The sequence below is a fragment of the Cyprinus carpio genome, chromosome A6 (genome assembly GCF_018340385.1).
Source record: "Cyprinus carpio isolate SPL01 chromosome A6, ASM1834038v1, whole genome shotgun sequence".
In the NCBI taxonomy this organism is placed as follows: domain Eukaryota; kingdom Metazoa; phylum Chordata; class Actinopteri; order Cypriniformes; family Cyprinidae; genus Cyprinus; species Cyprinus carpio.
The window spans coordinates 20,052,702-20,078,241 of record NC_056577.1 but is presented as its reverse complement, the minus strand read 5'-3'; the positions used below and the strand labels follow the sequence as shown (position 1 = coordinate 20,078,241).

At 36.1% G+C, this 25,540-nt stretch overlaps 1 protein-coding gene across 8 annotated transcripts in view; it reads left to right on the top strand.

Annotated features, from left to right (window-relative positions):
* LOC109106630 (SH3-containing GRB2-like protein 3-interacting protein 1) overlaps positions 1–25,540 on the top strand; it is a 75,971-nt gene that overhangs the window by 1,500 nt on the left and 48,931 nt on the right. For 5 of the 8 annotated variants that reach the window (XM_042758336.1, XM_042758342.1, XM_042758341.1 and 2 more), the window contains exon 1: positions 15,215–15,503. In XM_042758336.1, coding sequence (XP_042614270.1) covers positions 15,494–15,503 — 10 coding nt within the window. In that variant the 5' untranslated portion in view covers positions 15,215–15,493. Of the gene's footprint in view, positions 1–14,801; positions 15,016–15,214; positions 15,504–25,540 lie in introns of those variants that run through there. The other 3 variants (XM_042758334.1, XM_042758335.1, XM_042758337.1) reach the window with 3 other exon arrangements.

Below are 25,540 nucleotides of genomic sequence, written 5' to 3'. Positions count from 1 at the left end.
TCCGCCTACTTTGAGCTTCAAAAATGCTCTTCAGGAAACTAAGGGTGACGTCATGGACACTACTTCCATGTTTTTATACACTCTATGGTTCTGCCATCATTTACTCAACCTCAAGTTGTTTCAAATCTGCATGAGTTTCCTTCTTCTTTTGAGCACAAAAAATATATATTTTGAAGAAATTTTGTAACCAAAGATTGGATGGTATCCATCAACTTCCATAGCATGAGGGAAAAAACTTCTATGGAAGTCAGTGGTTACTGTCAACTGTTTGAGTACCAAAATTACATCTTTTGTGCTGAACAGAAGAAAGAAACTCATACAGGTTCAGAACAGCATGAGGGTAAGTAAATGATGACAGAATTTTCATTATTGGGTGAACTCTCCCTTTAATATGATGTCACAACACCAGGAGAATCCAAACTTATTCAACACAGAGGGCATAATTAATACACAGTCTCTTTATTAAAACTATGCACATTCTCAGTCTTTTTAAAAGCAGGAATGTCATTTCACTAAAAAGGAACCAGTGTAGCCAGCTGCAATAGAATTGACTGTAACAAGTAAGGACTTGTGCTGGCTATGAAATCGCCAGAGGTTTGCATTACTGTTAACATTGTGGAAAACATGCCGTGTTAGATAGCTTGTCAGATAAAGTGCATTAGTTTCATTAGATTCTTTCTATTTTAATAATGCATTGTGAAGACTGAAGAGCATGATGACAGCTTAAGTTGAATGGGTTAGTGTTTGTGGAAACCACTATTTGCAACACCTCCTTGAGATCTGCAGTACAGTACGTGACCCACTGCACACACTCAGCTCAGGTTTCACGTATCCAATATAGGGTAGCGTTTGTCCAAGACAAGACCCAGAATATGATCTAGTAACTTGCCAAGACATGCTTTCTGTGACATTACAAACTCTCCACTTTTTGCAGTCAGTACTCTTTAACTAAGAACATTGCTTACTCTTTATCTAACCAGCAATGTTTCTTGTAATGCTTCTTGTTCTTAATTATCAAAATTTATTTCTGTTGTGCAAAGATAACCACCCCATGATTCCAACCTGTAAAGTGTTGTCTGTGTCATTCTTTAGAAAGTAACCATCCAATGCTGTTAAGATTTCAGTAAACACCCTGTTTGAGGGACTTTAATTTGTAACAACAACTAAAACCAAAGGGCTATATACACTGTTTAATTGATTAATTTACAGAATCTGCAAGATGTGTATCATTTAAAAATAGAGGGACCACAACAGTTACATTTAGTTTTTTTTAAAGTACAGTCCTGATTATGCTATTTAACAGATATTTAAATGTTTACATTAATTTGTTTAATATTTAAATTTATCTTGTGAATTATGCAACGCTGCATTTTTCCCCCCAAGTTTTCTCACAGATTCATTTATATATATAATAATAGTTTCAAATTATGGTTACTGTTTTTAATTATAGAAAAAGGTCTCAGTGTTTTGCTGACACTCTTTCTTGGCTGCTCGCTCATGCTGTTCATGACTCCCAGCACACGATGAGGATCCATTTGAAGTCCGTACCATATTTACTCACACTTACCTGAGGAAATCTAACTGCTGGTCAAAATTTGTGACACAGCCCTGCAAAAGTCCACATTAAAGTGAAATCAGAATTGCAAAAAGTTGTCATAAGAAAGGGGGGAATGAGAGAAACTCTGAACTCTTGCAGTCACATAGCACAAATACATGATACACTTTGGAAACAAACCCTGTTTCATTTGAGATGTCTGAATGCCTAGCAACAGCTGTGCTATTAATTAAGCAGATTATGCAAGTGACAGTGATTCAAACCCACTGTAATTTAAACAGCAATGCTGCCACTGCGCAGACGTTTTTGCTTGTTCTCATTTCAACTTGGCACGACAGAGTGACATGATGTTGCAAGGTGGCTGTAACTGAAACCAAACCATTACATACGTCATACTTGTCATACCGCCATCGCAACCTCTGTTGATCCAGTCATGATTCCGTGACAGTTGCAACATCTGGCATTTGCCTGACTCCTTTCATGTCCCATAAATCAGCACTCTATTCCAATGAGCGTTTGGCAGGATCCTGTGACCTTGATTCTCAAGGTTTAACAGCTCCACGTATTTCTACAAAAGCAAAGTTTGGAAGAGCAAGGAAATGGTTCCCCAGTTCATCTTAGAAAAGGTTCATCACAGAGAATGAGGTGAGGGAGATCAGCAGGATTGGCCATTGTGTGGGACATTTAAAACAGTTGTGGGTCTAAACACACACACACATGGACAGCACATTAATAGAATGGAATACTGGATTTATTGTATTTCTACTGTGCCTCAGTATATGGTACATTTAAGTTAAACGATTAGAAGCCTGCTAGAGGCCCTCACCAAACTTCCAAATGGGACACAACAGGATGATTTAAATTAATATATAGCAATAGCAATTAATATATTTTTTAAAAATCCAAAAACTCTGGAATCACAATATGACACACTCTTTTTTATGATAAGAGACTGAAATCAAGCAGTTTGGTCATAATTACAGAAGTAATCCTGGATAAAATAACCTATGCTCTATAATATTAATGTTTGGCTGCCTTTATTGTGTTGGACGATAGATTTAACAAAAAAAATTAAAAAAGATCAGAAACAGATGGTTGGTGGTTGGCTTTGGGCAAGTTCAAATTTGAACTGGTCTGAGAAGGCCAGCAGAGGAAATCATTACTGTTTAGCCTTGCTGGATGAAAAAGCATTATGAAAGATACTGGAATATTCTTGGTAAGCTTTGTTTCATGTTAGATGATTCAGTCTTTGAGTGGGTTGAAGCCTCATATACTCAAACAATTCTTGGTAAGAAAACAAAGGAAAGGAAACCCATTTTAATCTCTTCATCAGGTCTTTGTGCATGCAGAAATTTTTTCATAATGCTTTATCACATGCTAGTTAACTGGCCTACCAGCATAGTCTCTGCCAACTTTTTTGTGTGTTCCTTTAAAGCCCTATGCTTTGCCACACTGCCTCAAGGAAAAGAGCAGGCACAGTTGTTTCTCTTTCATGTGTCAATGAAGATTTTTAGTGTGTAGGAGTGCCCTACATACAGGTTCCCTAGTGTTTCTGTCGGATATCTCTCCTTCTAGCACTCCAATCTCATGAGATCCGACCCCTGAGATGACCTAACCAATGTGGGGTCAATCTGAGGGTCATACGGCGGAAGTGATTCTTCCTCTGAGTCTAGAAATAGATCTTGGCAAAAAGTGTCAGTTCACTGTGAATTTATTTAGTTTGAGAAATCCCACATCTATTACAGAGACCTGGTTATTTGCACCAGTTAGGCACTTCTCCGTCACTACATACGCACAACCCAAATTATAGTATCCTGTCTTGAATTAATCAAGTCATGAATTGAGTTAGATAATGAAGAGTATGACAGAGGGTCAAGGTGGACAAGCTCCATTTTATAATGATAGAGACAGTAGAAAGGCAGAAAACAGTACTGAGGGATAATAATTGAAAATTAAGTCCCTTAAGTCATTTCACTCAGCGGCCATCTTTGGAATCTTTCATGTAAGTATAGCTCCTATCTTTTTGAATGGGGAAGCATCCAACTTTCCAAAGCTGTTCACCAAGCTTTCAAATAAACATCCTATTTGAAATCACCAACAAAATGTGACAACAGTTGTCTCATAGATGTTGTTTCTTATTCTCAAATAGCATTAAAAAAAAAAATTTTCAGGCTAGACTAGTCTTATACTGGGAGCTGGATGAGTTTACCAATAAGTGATTGGCACATTTATTCAGAAAGTGGAACTATTCCACCATATTGTGCATTGCACTTTTTCCCATTCATAATTAACACGTCTGTGTATATCCAAAGTCTTTGCTTATACCACTTATATTGCACAAAATGCATGTAAAGACACTGACTGAAATGTACGGTACATTATGTAGTAAACAAATATTTTTCAAGTAGATGATCATTTGTTTAACTTGTCTTTATATAAATAACATGCAATATTAAAGGAATAGTTCACTCAAAAATGAAAATGTTCTGAAAATGTACTCACCCTCTGGCCATTCAAGAGCTTGTTTCATCATCGGAACAGATTTGGAGAAATTTAGCATTGCATTTAGCACTTACTCACTAATGGATACTCTTCGATGAATGGGTGTCGTCAGAATGAGAGTTCAAACAGCTGAAAAAAAGAAGAAAAAAAAAACGTCACAATAATGCACAAGTATTTGATATGACTCCAATCCATCAATGAATGTCTTGTGAAGCGAAAAAGCTGCGTGTTTGTAATAAACAAATCCATCCTTAAGATGTTTTTCACTTTAAGTTGGTTCTTCTGCTAAGAGAGTCCTCTATCTATATCTCTTTGTTGTCTCGTCTGAAAAAGGACAGAAATAAGCACAGATCAAGCACTGTTTATAAGCGAAAACAGTCCAAAACTGTTCTAAACAAATATGCCGTTGGATTTTAATGTGAGAGGACAACAAGTGATGGACCTTTTCACTGGAGGAAGCGTTATTATGGATTATAGACAGATTATTTTGACAGAAGCAATGGTTTTAAGTTAAAATGCCTTAATGATATTACAAAAACGCAGCTTTTCACTTTATAAGATGTTAATTGTTGGACTGGAGTCATGTGAATTACTTGTGAATTATTGTGATACTTTTGTTACCTGTTTAAACTCTCATTCTGAAGGCACCCATTCACTGCAGAGGATCCATTTAAGTGATTAAGTGATGTGCTGCTAAATTTCTCCAAATCTCTTCAGATGGATGGCCTGAGGGTGAGTACATTTTCAGCAAATGTGCATTTTTGCATGAAGTATTCCTTTAACCACACACTAGCCTATGCAGTTAGTGTACCCAGTTTATGGGAAGTATACTACTCTGCTTTAGGTGTGGAGTGAGGGAGATGCGGGAAATGAGATCAGGGGAGGGGTACAGAAGTACATTTACTGCCTTGTTTATTCAGGCCTAAGGTCTCATCTAGAACCGCTAACTGCTGTGAGTAAAACTAAATATATACAAACACACACACACACACACACACACCGTATAATGACACCAGACTATTAGAGGTCCTAAACTGAGACTCTCTCTAGAGAATTTAAATTATAAGCTAAACTTTTCCACTGTCTCATTCTCAGCTTTGCTCCCAGGGCCAGTCAACACACTTGACCTTCTATCCATTAATAAATCATGTGAGTGAAGATTACAAAAATCTTTAAAATATTAATTTATGTGATGCTGATTGATTGGTCTAGTGCAGCATTCTGTAGTCTTGGTACAATGACCTCAAAACTGTACATTAGAAACCTGTTCCTGACAAGCAGTCAGGCTCATGGCTCTCAGAGCACTTTCTTCTCAGTAATTTCAACTAATATCAGTATTTCATGGCCATCTATTTATTTATTCAGCAAGACGTCAGTATAATGTTCAGTCTGCTGCTCAATATGGCAAAATAAACTCCTTCAGGATGAGGCAGTACTCCTTTGCTTCCGTTGGGGTCCTGATCACCCTTTCTGGCTTTATTTTGTGATAATGACCTGCTCACTGTGCATTATTCTTTTGATTATGTCTTTTTCCTATAAAAATATGTCTAATAGCATCCGTTGGTTATAGAATAATAATTTATTGCAGTCATTGAACTACTTTAAATGATTCTTTAATAAGGTGAAAAAATATATTGCTTTAAAGTGTTTGGCTTTTATTAGGTCGTTCCTACATTCTCATACGTCCTCAAGCTCTTTTATCTTAGTTATACATCTTTTTTGAGTATTGTATGAGGAGACATTTTGAGACATAGAGTAAAGAGTTTATTGGCACTAATAGAAATAGGAGTAAAACATTAAAATTTTAAAGTGCTATTACTGTGATTATAGATTTGGATAGGATTGGGAAATAAAAGGTTTTGTTGAACGTGCAGTTATTTAAGAACCCTTTAAGTATCAGTCTTATTCATTCAGCTTAGTGTCTTCTTAGACTAACTGAAAGTGTCACTGCCATTTCTTTCCTTTACTGTACAGTACTTTTCTTTTCTTTGATTATTTACATTTAACAGCAGTGTCATGGCAAACATATCTGGGGGGTGGGGGGGTCCTGTGAGTTTTGAAAAGAGGGTGGAATTCTGTTTAAATGATTGTTATGTGTAGAATATCTGATCTGATTGGATTGTCTGAACTTATCCATGTGAATAGGTAATTTCTGCCACAGGGATCAAGACAAGCACATTTTTTAACAATCTGAGAAGACACATCAGTCAGTCTGAATGGGCATTTCTGTCTGTACTTTCCAGACGGGCGTGCAAAAAAAAAGACATCATCTACAATTCTATAACGTGGTGGGTATCTTATCTCCTCACAGCATTTACAGGCACTGCTGATTCAGGCTAGCTTGCACTGAGATCAGCACACACTAATGAAGTCATAGCCTCTCTTGAACCCAGAACTACTGAAGGATAACTGTTAAGCACGTCTGCTTGGGTGGAAAGTCCCCACGTCTTCATAAGCTTTGTGTAACACTGACTCTCGTTTCGTTGCCGATGAGCGACGATGATTACGGGAGTGAACCAAACCAAAACAACATTCCTGGTGCAGAGCGATGGCACAGATTAGCAACGTGCTCGTCTGCTCCTCTCCTTTGCCTACGTGCCGTTTGCCAAGCAATGCCCTGTAGAAGATGAACGAGGGTCATCTCACACTTTCACACACCCTCATCAGCTCACTTCCTGCCTACTTGCTGACCAAGGAGTTGAGCTAGAGAAGCTTTTAGAGCATATCGCAGCATCTCATATCAGCAACAGTTGCTGCATATCAAACTAAAATACAGAAAAAAGGTTAAAACGAGACTTAAGACACTTAGACTGTAACTCTGATGGTTGTAAAACTTTTTATCAGTATATGTAAGCGAATGACCCACATCACCTCTCGTTTGTAGCACTGACTTTGTTCTTTAGCTTTAATGGTTCTGACTGAGATGAAAAGATATGAAGTTATTCTAAACAATTTTTTACATCTATTACTGGAATTCGTCCTTTGGTTATGCCAGTGAGTTGTGAAGATATAAATTTGTGTAAACACATCGTTATTAAAAAGTCATTCTTAGAAACTTTTTTTTTTTTAATTGATACAGATGATATGTTATGAATGATGATAGTATTCTATATATTTTTGTTAAAATGACTTTTAAAATGTAATCTTTATTTTCTTTTTTCAAATAGTACTTTGTCTCTTAAGCTGACCATGGATTTATTTGATCAAAATATAGCAAAAACAGTAATATTGTAATATATATTATAGTTTAAAACAACCGTTTTGTATTTTAATATATTTTAAAATGTAAGTTATTCCTTCTGATGGCAAAGCTACATTTTAAGCAGCCATTAATCCACTTTTCAGTGTCACACGATCCTTCAGAAATCATTATAATATGCTCATTTACTGCTCAAGAAACATTTAATATTATTTTTATCATTATAAATAAATGAATAAATCTTAATAACCCAAGACTTTTAAATCAAAGTATATGTTAAAAATGAAGCACTGAGAAATTCTGTAAAATCCGTCATTTGAAGTGCTAAAAGTACATTTAGGGATCACAACACTACAATGTACAGTATAAAAAATGACTTTTAATCTTGCTGAAATTACTTTTATAAATTAAGACAAACATTTATTATAATAGAAAATAAATTTAAATCTGTTTTTTAATACCAGTAGTGGTGAAATATTTTTTTGTACTTTTTTGCATTTTATTTAGTGATTTCACTGGAACAAAGAGCATTCAGATGAGAAACGCTGTGCACGTATCAGATGTTGCCCCCTATGTCTGCTGTGATAGCCTCTGGCTATATTTATGCCCCCTAAATAGGGATCTATCAACGCCTATGGGTGGACTTTGTCTTGAGGGACAATCACACCCAGTGAGACGGGCAGTTGTGGGCGGTTTTGAACTCGGCAGCACTTTGGGGCCCATTTTTTGACTCCAGCAGCACCGTGGCAGAATTACACGTTTACATGTCGAGCACACCCTCCGAAGATCCCCAGATAAGCAGCCATTTACCAAACAATTGAGGCCAAACAGGTGCACACCCAGCATATGCAATCACCCATTTCTAAATCAGTTTGTAGCTGCTAGTGTGCGTCGACGTGAAGACTAATGGTGCAGACGCCCAGAGCCTGCCTGCCATCTATTGGAGACTAAAATAACACTTGAGGGGGAAAGTAGGTCAGCAAATGTGGAGAAGGAGAGAGAACTGCAGGAGAAAAACCAAGATGTGAGAGAGAGAGAAAGAGAGAAAGTGGGATGAAGGAGACAGAAGGGAGACTTGAGAATATCACTGGCTACATATTCTGTGTCTCTCTCTTTTTTTCTCTTTATTTTATTTTTATTTATTTTTTTTTACTGATTTGTCTTCTGCTGTATCTGTCTTTCTGTCTGTTTAATTCTTTCCCATCCCATATATTTGCCCAAAATCTTATGACAGAATAGTGTCATCATAGCTTCAGTCTCCCATCAATCATTGAGAGGTGTTTTACAAAGTATGTGGTTTTTGATAATAACTAGGCCTTATCTGACAGTAAAAGGCTCTTTTATTTGTACATAACAGAAGAACATAAGGTGATTGTATACCAGCAGCAGCAAAAATACCAGTTAGTTCTTTTAATTAGTTTCCAGTGGACATATATGGACATGCAATCTCTGTTGTATCCTTAGCACAGTTTGAATTAAAAAGTAATTCTCACTACAGCTATTTTACTGAAATCAGGAACAGTTTCTGTTCCATTAATTTGCAGATACATCATCTTCTATACTATGGTACATTTTGTTTTTCTGGTTAATTCAGTCAGGAGGAAACTTACACATTCTTACCAAACCAGAAATGAAGAATATCAACAGAAGGGGTATCTGTTATTTACATAAGGATTTTATTTTATATTTATTTGATTTAATATAATATAATATTCTATTTTGGTCTAAAATACAGAGAATTTCTCATGTTGACTAGCTGACTAGCACAAGGTGGCAGTGTTGCACTGTATTGTTTAGAATTGCACACTGCGTATAGTATATAATGTATATTGCCTTCTATTTTTTAAGAAGCAGTATTGAATATGCAACCATTAATATTTTTAAATGGTGGGGTGCTAAATTGTTGCCAGACCTTCAAACAATTAATGAGATGCGAGTTCTGTCCATTTATCATCTCAGAAATATAAGTATGTTTGCTTCATTTATAAGTAGGATTAATTAATTTTATTTTAATTTTAAAGGTATAATTAGTTCATTTTTAAAAGTCTGATATATACAAGAAAGAGAGCTAATGTTATTTTGATACTTTTAGTTTATTATATGAGTTGATATTATTTACATTTAATTTGCCAATCTGCAATGTATGGTCAAGTTTAGTGCATTGCATTGTGGGATACAGTATTACACAGTGTGCTCTGTTATATACTGCACATTTTAGCAAATATACAGTATATTCCATACATATAGAAAATTTGGAAACTTAGAACATTAGTAGGGTGTTATTCTTAGCCCAGGATTCAATTTTATTGATATAATACACGGATTAACTTTTTTTTTTGGCATGCAAAGTGATTTTTATGTTCAAAATGCAATTTACAGAGAACTCACTAAATTTAGCGAGTATATATTTATTTATTTTTGCATTGAAATAAGAGCAAACATATACCATAAACTGGCTCTTTATTGAAATAAGTCATTTGAGAGGTTTATGTTCTTTAAGTATTTAAGAGATATACTTGAATAATGATTTAATTATAAATTATATAATTACAGCTTCAAATAAACAAATCCGTGAAAAGAAACCTGACCTTTCAAATTGCTTTTCAATTTATTAACTCTACACTGAGGATTATCTCACTTTTCACGGCATTGGAAAGTTATATAAATATGGCCCCCCGCAAAATGTCACTGACCCTTACATGTCCACAGAACTATATTACATAACCAAGATCTTTAACAGACACATCATGAATCTGTCAAAACTACTAAAGCAAACTATTGAAGCAAAACTGTCATAACTTGTGTTTTATTTACAATGGCTGCAGGGACAAGTAGTCAACAGCAGGGGGATTCATTTATATTTACATTTGGACACTTTTATCTAAAGCAACTTATAGTGCATTCAACATAAATTTTTTGAAAATGAAATCCATGCTATTGGCATTGTTACTGTCATGCTATACCAGTTGAATTACAGGAACTCGTTTTAATTTGTAGCTGATATTTGTGTGTGTGTGTGTGTGTGTGTGTGTGTAAGATTTATTAATGCAGATTCACATGATACTATCTGGGTTCTTGTAATTGTGTGCTAGTGTTTGTCCTCTGCAGAGAAATAATTGGACTGTTCTGCCCTGTGTGTTCTTTCATGTTTCAGATTGCTGTCTATCTGCTTCCAGTTTCTTTGACACTCTCCATCACAGTCCCTTTCATCTCTTTACTTAGCACCTAGAGGCGCTGCTGATTGTGTCTCATAGAGACTGATAAAGATGACTAAAGAGCCTCTTAGGATAGTTATTGAAACTGTGTTGGTGTGGTAGCATCATTTTGTATGCGTCTGTGTGCACGTATCTGCTCTACTCTGGGTCTCAATGTCAATCTTTTTCATGATGTGTTACTGAAGTGCTATTTTTTGTATTGCACAGTACAGTATGTTGAGTTCTGAAATTTTTTGGTGCCAGTTTTTTACTTTGGTGTCCCATGACTTTTGTGAAAGCACTAGAGGTATAAACTCAACAGAAAAGTAACCAACTGGAGCATGGCAAATAGGCAGTAAATACATCAAATGTCGTATCCCTTATAAAAAATGTTATTGATAGAGAAGTTTTGGCTTTTCGAAAATCCAACTATTCATACTATATTTTCTGAAAATAAACATTCTGTTGGTTGTATTTTTAATTTTGAACTCATTAAAAACATATATTTTAGTCCAACATTCTACATATAACCTATGATTCTCATTTTGAGGTGTCTAAAGTGGAGGTGTTCTATAGTACACTCATTCAGTCCCATAATGCACAGCAATGAAAAGTGTACAGACAAAATGGTCTCATCAAGTGAAATGTTCTTGCAACAATTTTATCAGTGTCTGAATTCGCACTATATAGAGAATAGTGAATGAGGCAATAGGTGGTGATTTCAGATACAGTTTGTTTATTTATTTGCCTTTCCTCCCTTTTCTCTATTTTTCTTACGTTTGAGTTATTTATGTGTGTGAAAGTAGGTGTGTGTTTACCCCCACCCTTTTACTCTTTCCCACAAATATCCTTTGACAAATATTTTGAACCCAGGCGGATTGGGAGGATGTTGACAGAAGTTTGTGGTTGATGGTAGATGGTTCATGATTTGTAGCATTTTAAATCATGTTTAATTGTAACCTCATGTGTACTGTGTATATTTTGTCTCTGTTTTAGCCACACTGTTGTTCAAAAGTTTGGTGTGAGTATTTGTAATTTTTTTCACTTTCACTCAGCAAGGATGCATTAAATTGATCCAAAATAACCTTAAAATATTTATATTGTTACACTGTTAAAATATTCTCTTTCAAATAAGTGCTGTTCTTTTGAACTTTCTATTCATGAAAGAATCCTGAAAAACATTTTCAGCTAGTTGCTAGCGAGCAGCAAGTTCAAACTAGACGGACATTTAAGGGATACGTACAGTCATACCACTTATTACACAGCATTTGACCACATAAATAATTATGGCAATAAGAGATATTGATTTGGGATTAAACTGTTTTAAAATCTTAATAGTTTGTTATCTTATAATCCATTAAATTGTACAAAACAGTAGTCGCAAAATGGCAGCAGCTGCACTTGTATGAAACGACAGAGTGGGTCCGTGATACCCGGATGACAAAATTAAAAGATGAGCGTGTGTTATCAGCTTTTACCTGTTGTTATTGGGGAATAACATACCTCGGAATGTCACAAGTGACCATTCAGAATCAAGTATTCCACAGAGCCGTCTAATAATAAGCAATATCAAACTTCAAACTTTCAACATGTTTTAGACATGTTTCTTGAGCAGCAAATTATGGCATTTAAAAAGCTATTCATACAGAACGATTTCTGAAGGATTATGTGACACTGAAAACTGGAATAATTGCTGCTGAAAATTTAGCTCTACCATTGCATGAATAAATTACATTTTAAAATGTGTTCAAATAGAAAACAGGGTTTCACTTTATTTTGATGGTCCCTTTAACATATTCTGTTGACTATAAGTAACATTGCACCTACATGTCTACTAACTCTCATTAGAGTATCAGTAGAGCATTAGTAGACTGGTAGGGTTAGGGTTAGAATAAGTTGACATGTACTTACAAAGTTACTTATAATCAGTCTGTTGGGAGACCATGACAATAAAAAGTTAGCAGATATGATGCAAACAGTCTACTAATAGACTGATGAGAGTTAGTAGACATGTAGGTGCAACATTACTTATTGTCAGCAGAATGTTCAAAAGGGACCATCAAAATAAAGTGTTACCGAAAACAGTTCTTGTAAATTGTAAAATATTTAGCAAGATAACTACTTTACTGTATTTTTGATCAAATAAATACAGCCTTGATGAGCATAAGAGACATCTTTAAAAAACATAGAAAAGTCTTACTGACCCCAGATGTTTGAACAGTAATATAAAAATATAAAACGTGATTTTTTTTAAATCTATTTAGATGTTGTAATATTGCACACAGCAATAACATCCATTCAGTTAGGGTTCTTTCTGCTTCTAAATAGTGTGTTTGTCTATATAAATCTCTCTCCTACTGCTCTGTTATGAGAGCAGCCAAAGTCTGTTTTTCTTGGCACTACTTACTAATAGCGACACGCTGAATAAAATAATGTCAAAGTGAATTGCAGAAAAATAACAGTTTATTCTTATAGTTTACTGCCTTAACATTATGATTAGACCTTAAAGGGTAACTCCACCACAAAATTAAAATTTTGTTATTAATCACTATCCCCCCCCCCCCATGTAGTCCCAAACCTAAAAGATTTGTTCGTCCAAATCAGCATAGCGCAAATCTGAGCAGTACACAGGCGCCGGAAGACACAGAAGAGCGTACGCCGCCTATGTACTGTTCAGATTTGTCAAAATGGTGCTACGATGATTTGAAGAGACACAGAGGAGAGGAATTGTTGAATAAAGTCGTTATTTTTGTTTTCTTCGTGGAAAAAAAATTATTCTCGTCGCTTCATAATGTTACAGTTGAATAACTGATGGCAGATGGACTATTCTGACAATGCTTTCATTACTATCCTGGACCTTGATAGTGTTACTTACTTGGCAGTCTATGGGACAGTCTCAAACCTACCAGTTTTCATCCAAAATATCTTAAATTGTGTTCCGAAGACGAACGAAGCTTTTATGGGTTTGGAACAACATGGGGGTAAGTGAATAATGACAAAATTTTCATTTTGGGATGGAGTGTCCCTTTAAGGCTTTATTTACCAATATGTGTAAACACGCAGACACAAACACATGTGCACTTGCACACTGGAAGGATAAGATCAGGTCCACTGGGAGGTGTAGCGGGGTTATAGAGGTGGGGTGAAATGGGTGGAGTGGGGGAGGGGAGGTATTCACAGACAGCATCTGCTGTAATAGAGTGGTGTGATTCTGGGTATGTTTTGTGGTAGGGCAGACTGTGTTGAGGCATAATACAGATTGAGAGCGTTTTCAGGATTGAGAGGAAGCTAAATGTGGGTGGGTGGGTATCCCCATCAAGGTTTGGGTCTCTATGGACTGCATTGTGTTCAGACAGGTGGAAGACTACAGACAGAGGGTGCTAGACAGACCGTGATAAGGGAAAGAGACGCTCACATGGGCCAGAGCATGACTTAGGTGAACAGAGACTTGAGAATGAAACAGCATCTTGTCTTAACCATGAGAATAAAAAGAGTGTGTCAGGGTGGACAATAGCCACACAGAATACACTCATATTTGTTTTCCAGTCCTTATGAGGACTTATGTTTAACATTTAAATGCTTATTTAAAGAAATGTTAGAATCTTGCATTTTCAGTTTTTCACACACGCACACACACACACACACACAGGAAAAAATTATCAGACTTTCCACAAAAATATTAAGCAGCACAAATGTTTTCAATTCATAATAAGAAATGTTGAGCACTAAATCAGCATATTACAATGATTTTTAAAGAAAAATTCAGCTTGGCCAGCACAAGAATAAATTACATTTTAAAAAATATTTAAAAAAAACTATAAAAAAAGAAAATTGTTGTTTTAGATTTCAATGCTATTTCACAATGTTACTGTTTTAACTGTGCGTTTGATGAAATAAATGCACGGTGAGCATAAGAGTCTTCAAAAACATTAAAAAAACATTACTGACCACAAACTTTTGAATGATAGTGTACATTATACATTTTATATTTATAGTTTTATTTAAAAAAAAATCATAACATTTTTAAACTTATTGTTTTATATCAAGTAAAATTCAAGAATATGTTCCTCACAAAATGATCAGCCCTATTTAAAATTTTATCAAAACTGCAGCCGGTGCTTTTGTGAAAGAAGTAGCATTTTTTTAATCCATCCAACCTTTTTTTGTCTTTTCATTACTAATCCAAAGGGAGCGACCCACCTCCTCATAATAAATGAATCACCAGCCCTCACACAAACACACAGCCTCCCTCTCCTCCCCTCCTCCTCTGTCACAAGTCAGTGTAATGAGTGCTGGCTCCACCCTCCATGGGGCAGCTACTGTTTCTGTCAGATGTAAAGTCACATTGATTGATTTGCCACAGAGAGAAACAGGCAAATATGCAAGCATGGGCTGCCAGCTGAGTCTCAGTGTGTACATCTACAAATGTAACCGCAAAGAAACTGTATCTCAGTCTGTGTCTGTTGTCATGGACAGTTTCCTGTGTTTTGCTGTGCGGCACCCAACGAGCCATTAATCCAGTTCCTCTCTGTTCTGGCAGGAGCAGCACGCTGCACCATAACAAGGTAAGCTGTGTGCTTGTGTGAGTGTGTGTGTCCATGTATGTGAATTCCCAGTGAGGACACTGACAGAAGCGATGAACTACTTGCCATGTGACATGCAGCAGTGTCCGCGGGATTGGCTGAGCTGAATGATGACGTCAGCAAGCTTTCCTCCCTCCCAGCAGCTCTCTCTCTCCCTTCCCTCCCTCCCTCCTTCTCTCTCTCTCTCTGTCTCTCTCCACTCTGCTTTTTTTCCTGCCCTCTTTTGAGCATCCTTTGGTGATCGTGTAGACCACAGCCGCAGTGGCTAGAAGCAGCATCCATGGCCTAAACGCGGAACCCTAAAACATCCACCGGCCTGTCGTATAAGGGACACGGGGACTTTAAACCCGAGGCTGGAAGTGTAAATTTTTTTTTCTTTCCATCTGGTAACCAGGGGCTTCTCTTTTCCCCTCCTCCCATTTCAGGCTCCTTGGAGATAGAGGAATGCAAATCTGCAATCATGATGGAAGGTGAGGGCTTGGTCTATATTTATCTTATTGGCTCCTCTTTGCCTCTCTTTGCGTGTACGGCCCGGTGTGTGCTGACTTTAAATGCCATAAGCTGTCCATCTATTTTGAGCAGCTTGGCATTCCGGTAACTCAATATAGAACTGAAGGTGCTGGATATCTCAAATATAGAGACACATTATCACATACACACAAATCTCATATGTACACACACATATATGCATTTGTACTCTATTGTACAACAGCAGGCATATATGCAGTTTTTTTTTCTTTGTGTTTTCACCTAACCCCCCTTTAGATGGCTTGTCTTTGTAAAGGATTATTTGGATTTTGCAGTTACGGCTTATGTGCCCAGCTGGCCGCCTCTGAATTCTCTTTGTATATAGAGTTCACACACATACTTACGTACACATCATACTGTAACGCAGCACTCATTTTTAATGGTGCCTGCTCAAGGCCGTTTCTTCAGAGGGACCTGTTCGTGTGTGTAATTCAGTGTGTGCATGTGAACGCCGCTGTCAGCTGTGTTTTGGAGGAAGAAACAGGGGATGGATTGTTTCACATGTGTGACGGAGGTTTTTATGTAACTGTCAGCCTGACGAGAACTATCATTTATTTATAACATTGGATCAGATAAACTCAGTATCATGTCACCTGTTCCCAAACACTCTTGTCTGTCCTTTTGCATGAGTGATTCATGACATTTCTGATGTACAATCATGCTAAATCAAATTCTAATTGTTGAAATCAGAAGACTAGTGATCGGTTAAGGGGATTTAAGCATAAAATGTTTCTACAGTTTACCGTGACAAGAGTAAAATGGCATGCATTCTTTGTGACATCAGTTTATGTGTGTCATCCACCCTTTGTATATGGATTACAACGTGTTATGCAATTTATTGAGGCATGTGGAGAAACATCAGAACAAACTTGTTCACTCATTCTGTACATCTGCTGTATAACACATACACATACACATATGAATGTATATATGTACATGTACGTGTGTGTGTGTGTGTGTGTGTGTATGTGTATGTATGTATATATATATGAAGGGAGTATTAAAGCAAAAATGAAATATTTTAGGTTTTTTAATGTTTTTTTTTTTACCTACATTATGTCTACAAGGACAGTAAATTCACTAATATTCTGAAATCACTTAATAAATGATGTCTTAATGAAACTGTAAAACTGCAGAATGTTTTCTGTGAGGGTCAGGAAAAATATGTTATCATTTGCTCAATATAAAACCTATAAGTCAGCTGAGGTCCCCATCTTGAGCCAGCCTTTAGGTGTTAAGTAACATAGTAGCAAAAAGTAAAAGCGACAGTCACTGATGCCTCAAATAGATGTGACATAGAGGTGAGTCTCTTAGTGTGACTAGTACAGGCTTAGCCATGCGTGGATTACCTGAAGGTGTAAAATAGGAAGGTAATCCACTTCACCCGGTGTTTTCAAAATGATGCTTCCAGCCTGCTTTAACTCCCAAGCTATTTTTGCCTCTAATCAAGTCTGGTTGGAGTTGCCTTGTCCACCTTGATGAATTGTGAAAAAAGATAGTTTGTAGTAGGTTAATATGCATGTAGGGCTACTAAGATACTCTTTCCTGAGGATAGGAAGAGTAGATGGGCTTTCACACACTCAGTTTGAGTAAAAGGTCAGGTATTAGGCATTTGTTTGTGGTGCACTTAAAATTGGTTGTTTCTCTTTCTTTCATTTGTTCATTCACTGTGACTTGTTACATTACAGGGATATTTTGAAAGATTTGTTGACCCTCTAATTGGTTCCTCCTGAACCCCAAAATAGATCATTTGAGATACTTGAGTATATAACAAAAGGATGACAGGATCTGACACTATTTCTTACCTCATGACACCAAAAAATATTATACGTTCAAATTAACATAATACTTTTGTTTTATTATATTTTCAAGATGCAGCTAGTGTTGTTTTTATGCTAGATCAGTGGCATGTGGTGCACAATAAGCACATGTAAGCCACACTTATGTATGCCACATTCAACCATTAAAAGCTCTTGCTTGTTATTGCAGTGGTTCCTTAATAATTACCATCCATTTCGAGGTGAAACAACAATTAGCTTGTGTCATTACCCATTATATGTCTGCTCTGTCTGTCTGACACCAATTGTTAGTGACCCTGGCAGTGTATGGGTGGGGTTAGATTGAGCTTTTAAATAGAAGGGTTGCCTTATAGACTGCTTTAAATAGTGCCAGTGGTAGTGAGTATTTCCTGTACAGAAGCAGTTTTGCTCCACCCAACCCCATGTCAGGGATACAACAAGGGATTTTTACAAAATATATCCATGATTATAAAATTTGCCTTATAAAAAGATAATTATATACATTATTAAGACCTGCATATCATACTACTTTAAAAAAAACTATAATAATATTATTACTTTTTTGTTGCTACTTTTACAAGCAGTATGATTGTTGTTATTTGTGTATAAGGTAGAGTGGCAGTACGATGCAGGAAATACTACATTTTGTAGTGCGGTGAATAATTTTTATTTTTTTTTCTCATGTTGTCATGTTGATTTGTATGTTTATAACACCAAAGTATATTGGTTTTAACTGCTGCAGAATTCACAAGTGAAATTAGTGAAATTTAGTGAAATTAATTTCCTGTAGTCTATTAGAGTGTTAACTGTGCAGTTTTGTCTGTGTGCCATGTGGGAGTCGTAAAAGAATAATTCCATTACTTCTTATTGTTCTGCTTTTAATGAATATATTAAATTGAGTAAAGACTAGCTGTGAGTGCTTATTTGTTACTTTGTGTAGGAGGCTTAGAGAATTCTGTGAGTAATAACAGAAATGTACATACAGGCTTTCTTAAAGTAGTTGGAAATTATTTTGTTTCTGCAATATAAGGCAAAATCATCAGCCAACAAACACAAAGTCTGTTATGTAAAGTCATGATTTACAATCTTGTTGAGTGAATATAAGCATTGGCCAATTATATGAAGTACTGAATAAACTGAGAACTGTGACGTGTCTTATATTTTAGCCAATCAGAAGACTTTGAGCTGCTTTCTGCCTGTTGATCTTTGTTGGGGGCGGAGATTGTAAAGAGGGGGCGTGTCTAACTCAGTGGCTAAATTTGCTGGAAATTCCAGAAGGTCTTAGAGGCCATTCACACAACTCATTTTTGTTTTGAAAAACTTTCAAACGAGAAATAATAATTTAATAAAATTAATTAAATAATATAAATTAAAATATGATACAATTGAATCTGAAAGACTCAGAGAGAACCCCAGTGTCAAAAACAAAAAACAAAAACACATTCCTACAGATGACAGTAGAAGATGAAGTGGACACAGACAGCATGTGAAAGGTTCTTACTGTACTGCGGCGAGACAGAGGCCGGCTCTGGTTGTTTTGGCAGTAACTGGAGATGAGCTGGAGCTGTATTTCCCAGCAGGCTAAAGCAAACAGTGGCTTGGCATCAGTCTGAAGTGGAAGAACATTTTTTCACTGATCTCATGATGTCAGGAGCATCCCAGTGTTATCAGACAGTACTTCTATAATGCGTATGAAGCATAGACAGGGCTCCACACATGGAGAAGTTGTCAGGGAAGAAGTTTGGATTCACTGAAAATGTAGTTCTTAACTGGTTTTGCTTCAGGACTTATAAATATCAAACATTAAAATTTATGAATATTACCTTATACAGAAAAGGCTCAACAATATGCAGAATTATTAAGGTGACAGGCTAAACTAAAAATTGACATCCTTGATAACATTATAAACATGGGCACTTTGTATGAATTTTATTTTTTTAATTTTTTTTTTAACCCAGTGTCTGCGCCTGTCTGCACATCAGAAGAGCCGCTGGGCTTTCAGTTCACTGCGATAACACTCTCCCCGCCCCCTACTACAGAAACACTGCATGCTTTGAAGAATGAGGGCCTTTGTTCAGTGGCAACAATAGATTGGTCAAAGAACTAAGATGAACTTTGCGAAATGAGGGAAGAAGCTGAACTCGTTACATGAATGAGTATATGAGTTTCTAAATTATTCGTGCATGTGCTTGTGTTTAGAACACGAGTTGATTGAAAATACAAGCATGCAGTATAGTATATTGGATAGTGGTTTGATAGTGCACATGAAGCTTGGCAGAGGTGTATTGTTTTGATTAGCCAAACAAAACATTATTAATAATACAATTAATTTAATGGTTTCAGCCCTGGACTACAGTTTTTGTTGTGTGAATAATTGAATTTTGTAATAATTGAAATTCTGTCTTGAACTGACTGTGTACATTAGCTTGTATAGTATGAGCTTACAGTATAATGTATTTCTGTATGTTGTATTAGTTAAAAGTGGTGGAAGCCAAATTATTATTAGCAACCTTGCCCAGGTGACATCATTCTCAGGGAAGTGATTTTATTGTGTGAGGGAAAACAACAGCAAACATTTATATTATCAATTAGTTTGATAAATAATGTGATGTTCAATTAGTTGATTGTCTCACTCTACAGCATTCCATCCTGTTTATTGTAATTACATGAATCAGTCTTATAACTTTAAAGGGATACTCCACCCCAACACAGAAGAGTTAAAATTAAAATATTGTCAGTCCTGAGCTTGACCAGAGCAAATTTATGAAAGTCTGGAATGTGCTTTTATTGAAATGCTTATATTTAAACAACACAGCCACAGGCTTTTTCTCTCGTTTAAAGTGTTCTATATAACTGAAAATCAGTTACTGACAGCAATTACTCGTCTTGCTATTGAGGCATTTAATGTACTCCGTTTTTAACATTATTCATTAATTCCCTGTGTTTGCAAAGGAGTGTGTGAGTGGGTGTTTACGTCTGTATGGTTCCAGAGGCCCCAGATAAGAGCTGTTTGCCAAATATGACCCTGGATTACCTCATTTGCCCCTAAAAGCAACACAGGGTAAGCGGTTGAGAGAAAAAATGCTGTTGGAAACATGGTGACAGGAGAAAAGAATAGTGCTGCAGTGGTTGATATGTTATTTTAGAAGGAGTGTGAGGAGAAGTTCTGACAGTCACATTGGTGGAAGGGAGAGGTTGATAGGTTGGTGATATGGTACTGAAGACATTTGCCATGCCATTTACTTTGTAGTCTGAAGTACTTCAAAGTCAGTTTGATGGTTTATGTGTGATGTTAGTGTTTTGGCCAGCTTAGCTGTCTCAATATATAGTACTGTTCAACATTTTGGGGTCATTATGATTTCTTTCAATATTTTTGAAAGAAGCATCTTATGCTCACCAAGGCAACATTTATTTTTTTCTAAAAAAAAAAAAATATGTAAAATGTTATTACAATTTAATTAAATATTTTTTTAAATATATTTAAAAATGTAATTTATTCATGTGACGGTAAAGCTGAATAAAATAAAATCTTTTGTTACAATATAAAAGTCTTACTCTCGCTTTTGATCAATTTAATTTGTCCTTCCTTTATACATTCTTACTGACCACAATGTGTATAACCACAAAAATATTTTCAGTATTAATTTTCATAATTATTTACTAGTTTGAAAAATTTAATTCATCACAGTACAGTGATAAATGTGGGGATACATGTGGAAACACTCAGCACAGAGTACTTCACAAAACATTTCCTGTTTACAGTATTAGAGGGGATTATATCTTTGTTTCCTTCCTCTCTTTTTACTGGTTTGCACTTTGCAAAGGTTAAAGGTGTGTTTGAAATGAACTTTTTTACTCACCAGCCAATTTAGCAGCTAATGTTTTGCATTAAAGTCAAATGAAATAGAAATAAAAACAGTTCTCAGTGACTTCTCTTTTAAAAGATTTTTGTTTTATTATAGCTCACTCCAAAATGAATGTTAAATGGTAAACACTGTAAAGTTTAGTGAAAATGCTGTCAGTTCATAAAGTTAGTTCTAATTCTGGTTCTAATCCTGGTTGCAGGAGTTGGATAGACAAGTTGTGCCACTACTTTAAATACTTAAAACAACAGAAAATACAAGATTGTTTAATGTTTATTGCATTTATGGTAGTGGAAGCCATTAAATAAATAAAGATGAACTGCAAGAGAGTGACTTTAAAAGAGTTACTTCCATTCCTTATTGATTAACTATTTGTCCAGGCTTATTTATGCAGGCCTTTTCCTGTTTCCCTTCCAAACAGTGAAAATGTGTATGTGAAACGAAGTGTCATGTTCATTCAAACTGCAAACAACTTCCTCCATTTGGTTTGGTTTCATCTCGCCTATAGGGCACCACAAAAGCCAGAAATCACCAGTATAACCTTGAAAAAATGGTGCATGATGCCCCTGTATGTGAATGTAAACTTCAGTTATGATCCTGTTATTATGTGAAATTGTTTATCGGTTTAAATGAAGGTTACTTGAATGTGTGTACTTTCCTATATGACCCTACAGTTCAGAGCACTGTTATGCAAACAGTAGACTTGCCTTAGAGCGAAAAAGCAATTTATTGTCATGCCACTGTGCTCTTTGTGGGATGATGATTGAAAGCATTAGTTCTATTGCAGGAAGGACAGATTAATAACTTCTGAATGGACCTTGCCTATGATATAATAGGAAAGAGCATCTGTCATCCAGACACATGTATGACGCATTACAGAGAAAGGACCCTTGTTGTCTGTCTGTTTGTGTTCATTACACATGAATTTCTGTGACATATGTATTTATTTCCACATGGGTAGGAAATTTATTTCTGACCATTTTATTTTAATCATATATGTTTCGGATATCTAAACAATCATGTATAAATTTCCTGCATGGCTGTAAATTCATGTGTACCTATGTCAGATGACAAATCTGAATGAGCTGTGCCGCTCACCGTGGGCTGGACTCTCTCACGGATGGCAGATATGGTGCTGATCCATTCAGAGCTGACTGGCTGCATTATCAGCTAAAGCATGAGCATGAGCTGCTCTCCAACCATTGTAAATAAGAGATGATAGTGTGTGTTTTACTGAAAAGGGGTTTGATAATACTTGGCATTTTCCTTAAATAGGGAACATAATAAGTTGCTTATAAGTTTGGTCTAGTTTAACAAATGATTAGTGAAGAGAGATGGCATTGTAGATCATCAGCCTCAGAAGGTCAAATTAGATATTATGTGAGTTACTTTAATTTCTTTTCATTATGTGAAGATTGCAATATTTGCAACCCTGTTACTTTTTTGTTTTTTTGACATACTGTAAGCATTTCATAAACATATAGAAATTAAGTATCTGCTTGTCACGTTGTTTTGTGAAGAATACTATTTCCACATCCAAGCCTCTTTCAATTAACAATATTATCTCAACAGCCATTAATAAGCATTGTTTTATCATATTACATTTTTAAGATAAGCTTTTAAAAACTCACCTTACTGTCTCGGGGTCATGGCATTACGGACACCAATATTTTAATGATTAAAAAAAGATTTTGGTATGGAGATAAAGGCTAGAATCATCATATTTTGCTAGTATTATGGCACACCATAAGTGTATATTTTAACACTGTTTTTGCTTTCTTTTGACATCTGACCCAGAAACGATGACACATGACATCAGACTTAACAAGATATATGAAAAAAAAGTGAATTAAAAGACCATATTTTATCAATAAACATTTCCCATAAATTACAGAATTTATATAATTATATATTTATATATAATAAATACATTTTTCAAATTAAAACAAGATAATTACCAATCACAAAATTATGTCTTTGCTAACTAAAATTAGTTAATAATAATAATAATAATAATAAAATAGTTCTTGACACATGGCTTGAATGTTAATTCCACAGATTATTGCAAATTATGCACTGTTTTTATGAATTTAGCTGTTGGATGCAGTGAGGAAGGTCAAAAGGTGGGACAGGCCAAGATCACCATTTATAAGGGATACACATATTTTATGTTTAAAACTAGTTACTTCTCATTAAAGGTTAATTTTCTGTTAAATAATTGTATAAACAGATTTTTTTCCCCCTAGATGTAGCCATATCAGTGGCAACTAATTTGATGTGCAGGCCATTCCATGTGTAACTGGGCTTCAGATGAGTTAAAAACTGACAGAGGCTGTGGACCCCATGCTGCTCTGTCCTTGTCCCAAAGATGAGTCATCCTGATTAGGTTTCATTACCTCCCTGCTCTAGACAATAGAGGCTCCATTGATTTTTATCATCAGCAGAGTGGATCAGGAAAGAGAGCAGGGCAAGAGAACAAGAGAACGAATCAGCAGAATCTGAGCATAAGGCATTGTGCAGCTGCCTTGAAATGTGTGTTGAAACTGGAGTTTGTGTGAGCCTCTCAGAAGACAGTATAGATACTGAAAAACCAGAGTCATTCAAAGACTGGGAAGCAAAGCAGAATGTTCTGATATTGCTGAGTGCTGCTATATTCATGTAACATAATCCATAACATTATTCACTTACAAAGTGCAAGATTTGTTCAACTAGTGGTACAGTTTAGATCACCACACGTTTTATATCAGTAGGCTTTAGTAATATCAATACAAGTTGGTTTACAGTGGTACAGCATTTGATTGGCCAAAAATCATTGTAATGTATGCCTGATAAAAGTACAATCGTGTACAGGATAGGAAACCTCAAAGCTAAAACAACTAGGCTAAAAGCCAAAGCCATGAAAGAACAGTGCTTAATTTTATTACTGTAAAGCTTAGGTTTTGTCTATATTAGTGAAAGTGAAAGTCGTGACATTTGCCAAGTATGGTAACCCATACTCGGAATTGGTGCTCTGCATTTAACCCATCCAACTGCACACACACAGCAGTGAGAAGTGAACACACCGTGAACACACACCCAGAGCAGCAGGCAGCTATATCCAGTGCCCGGGGAGCAACTGGGGGTTCAGTGCCTTGCTCAAGGGCACTTCAGCCATGGGTATTGAGGGTGGAAGAGAGCGCTGTTCATTCACTCCCTCCCACCTACAACTCCTGCCAGCACCGAGACTCGAACCTGCAACCTTCTGGTTACAAGTCCAATTCTCTAACCATTAGGCCACAGCTGCCCCCTATAACGTTTCTACAGTCCTAATGGCAAGCATGTACACAACTGACTTTCTCAAGTGTGGCATGAAGAGCATCAGCTGGTGAGACCTGAAGGCTAAATGAGCCCTTTGAGAAACCACACTGCTGCTCTCTCCTGTCTTTCTCCATCATGTGAAATGTATGCAGATGTTTTATCATCAGTAACCATCTCTTGCTGAAGGGTTGGATTTGTACTTATATTATTGTGAGTAGTGTTTTTTATTAAGTAATTTTTTCTGAGTAGAAGTGGAGCAGTAAACACTATAAACATATTCAATATAAAACCATCTCATTTTTATGATCTTTCTTTTTTTTTCAACTTGTTCAGCGTTTAAAATATATAGCATTTTGCTGATCCCACTTTCTTAATCTGGTGCCAGACTTTTGTTTATGCCCTTTTAACACTCCTCATTTCAAATACCGATTGCAAGCATAATGAAAAAGGCTCAGTATAGTTATAGTAGATTTTTAATTTGTTGCTGCTGATATAAAGATGTTTAGAGATTATACTTATCATTTAAAAAAAAAATTCCTGTACTATCTCAGTGTGGGTGGTGGAGGAAAAGAGCAATCTGGGTCCGCATGGACCAAACCCATCACAAACACAGTTGGTGCTGCGCTCAAATACAGATGACGGGAACTCCCATGTGCAAAGTCGAGATTAAAGATAGAGGTTAATGTAAGAAACCCACGGACACTCCTTAAAAAGCCACTTCCATGGGGAAAGTCATGAGGCAAAGAGAGAACAGTACTTACAGACAGGAAACTGTAGGAGAAAGTTTGTTTTTTCTGTTTCGAAACAGTTCCTGGGATAGGGAAAAAATCATAACATCAGACAAATTGGACTTGATTCCATGTTACAGACCAAGTCCAAACACTGCAAGGAGTTGACCTAGAATTTCCTGTGATATTGTAGTTCTAGGTATTATAGAAAAGTAGTTTTATAAAACATGAAATGGAAATTCACCCTATTTTGCATCCTAAATGCATCTTATTACGGAAGCCCATTTCCACC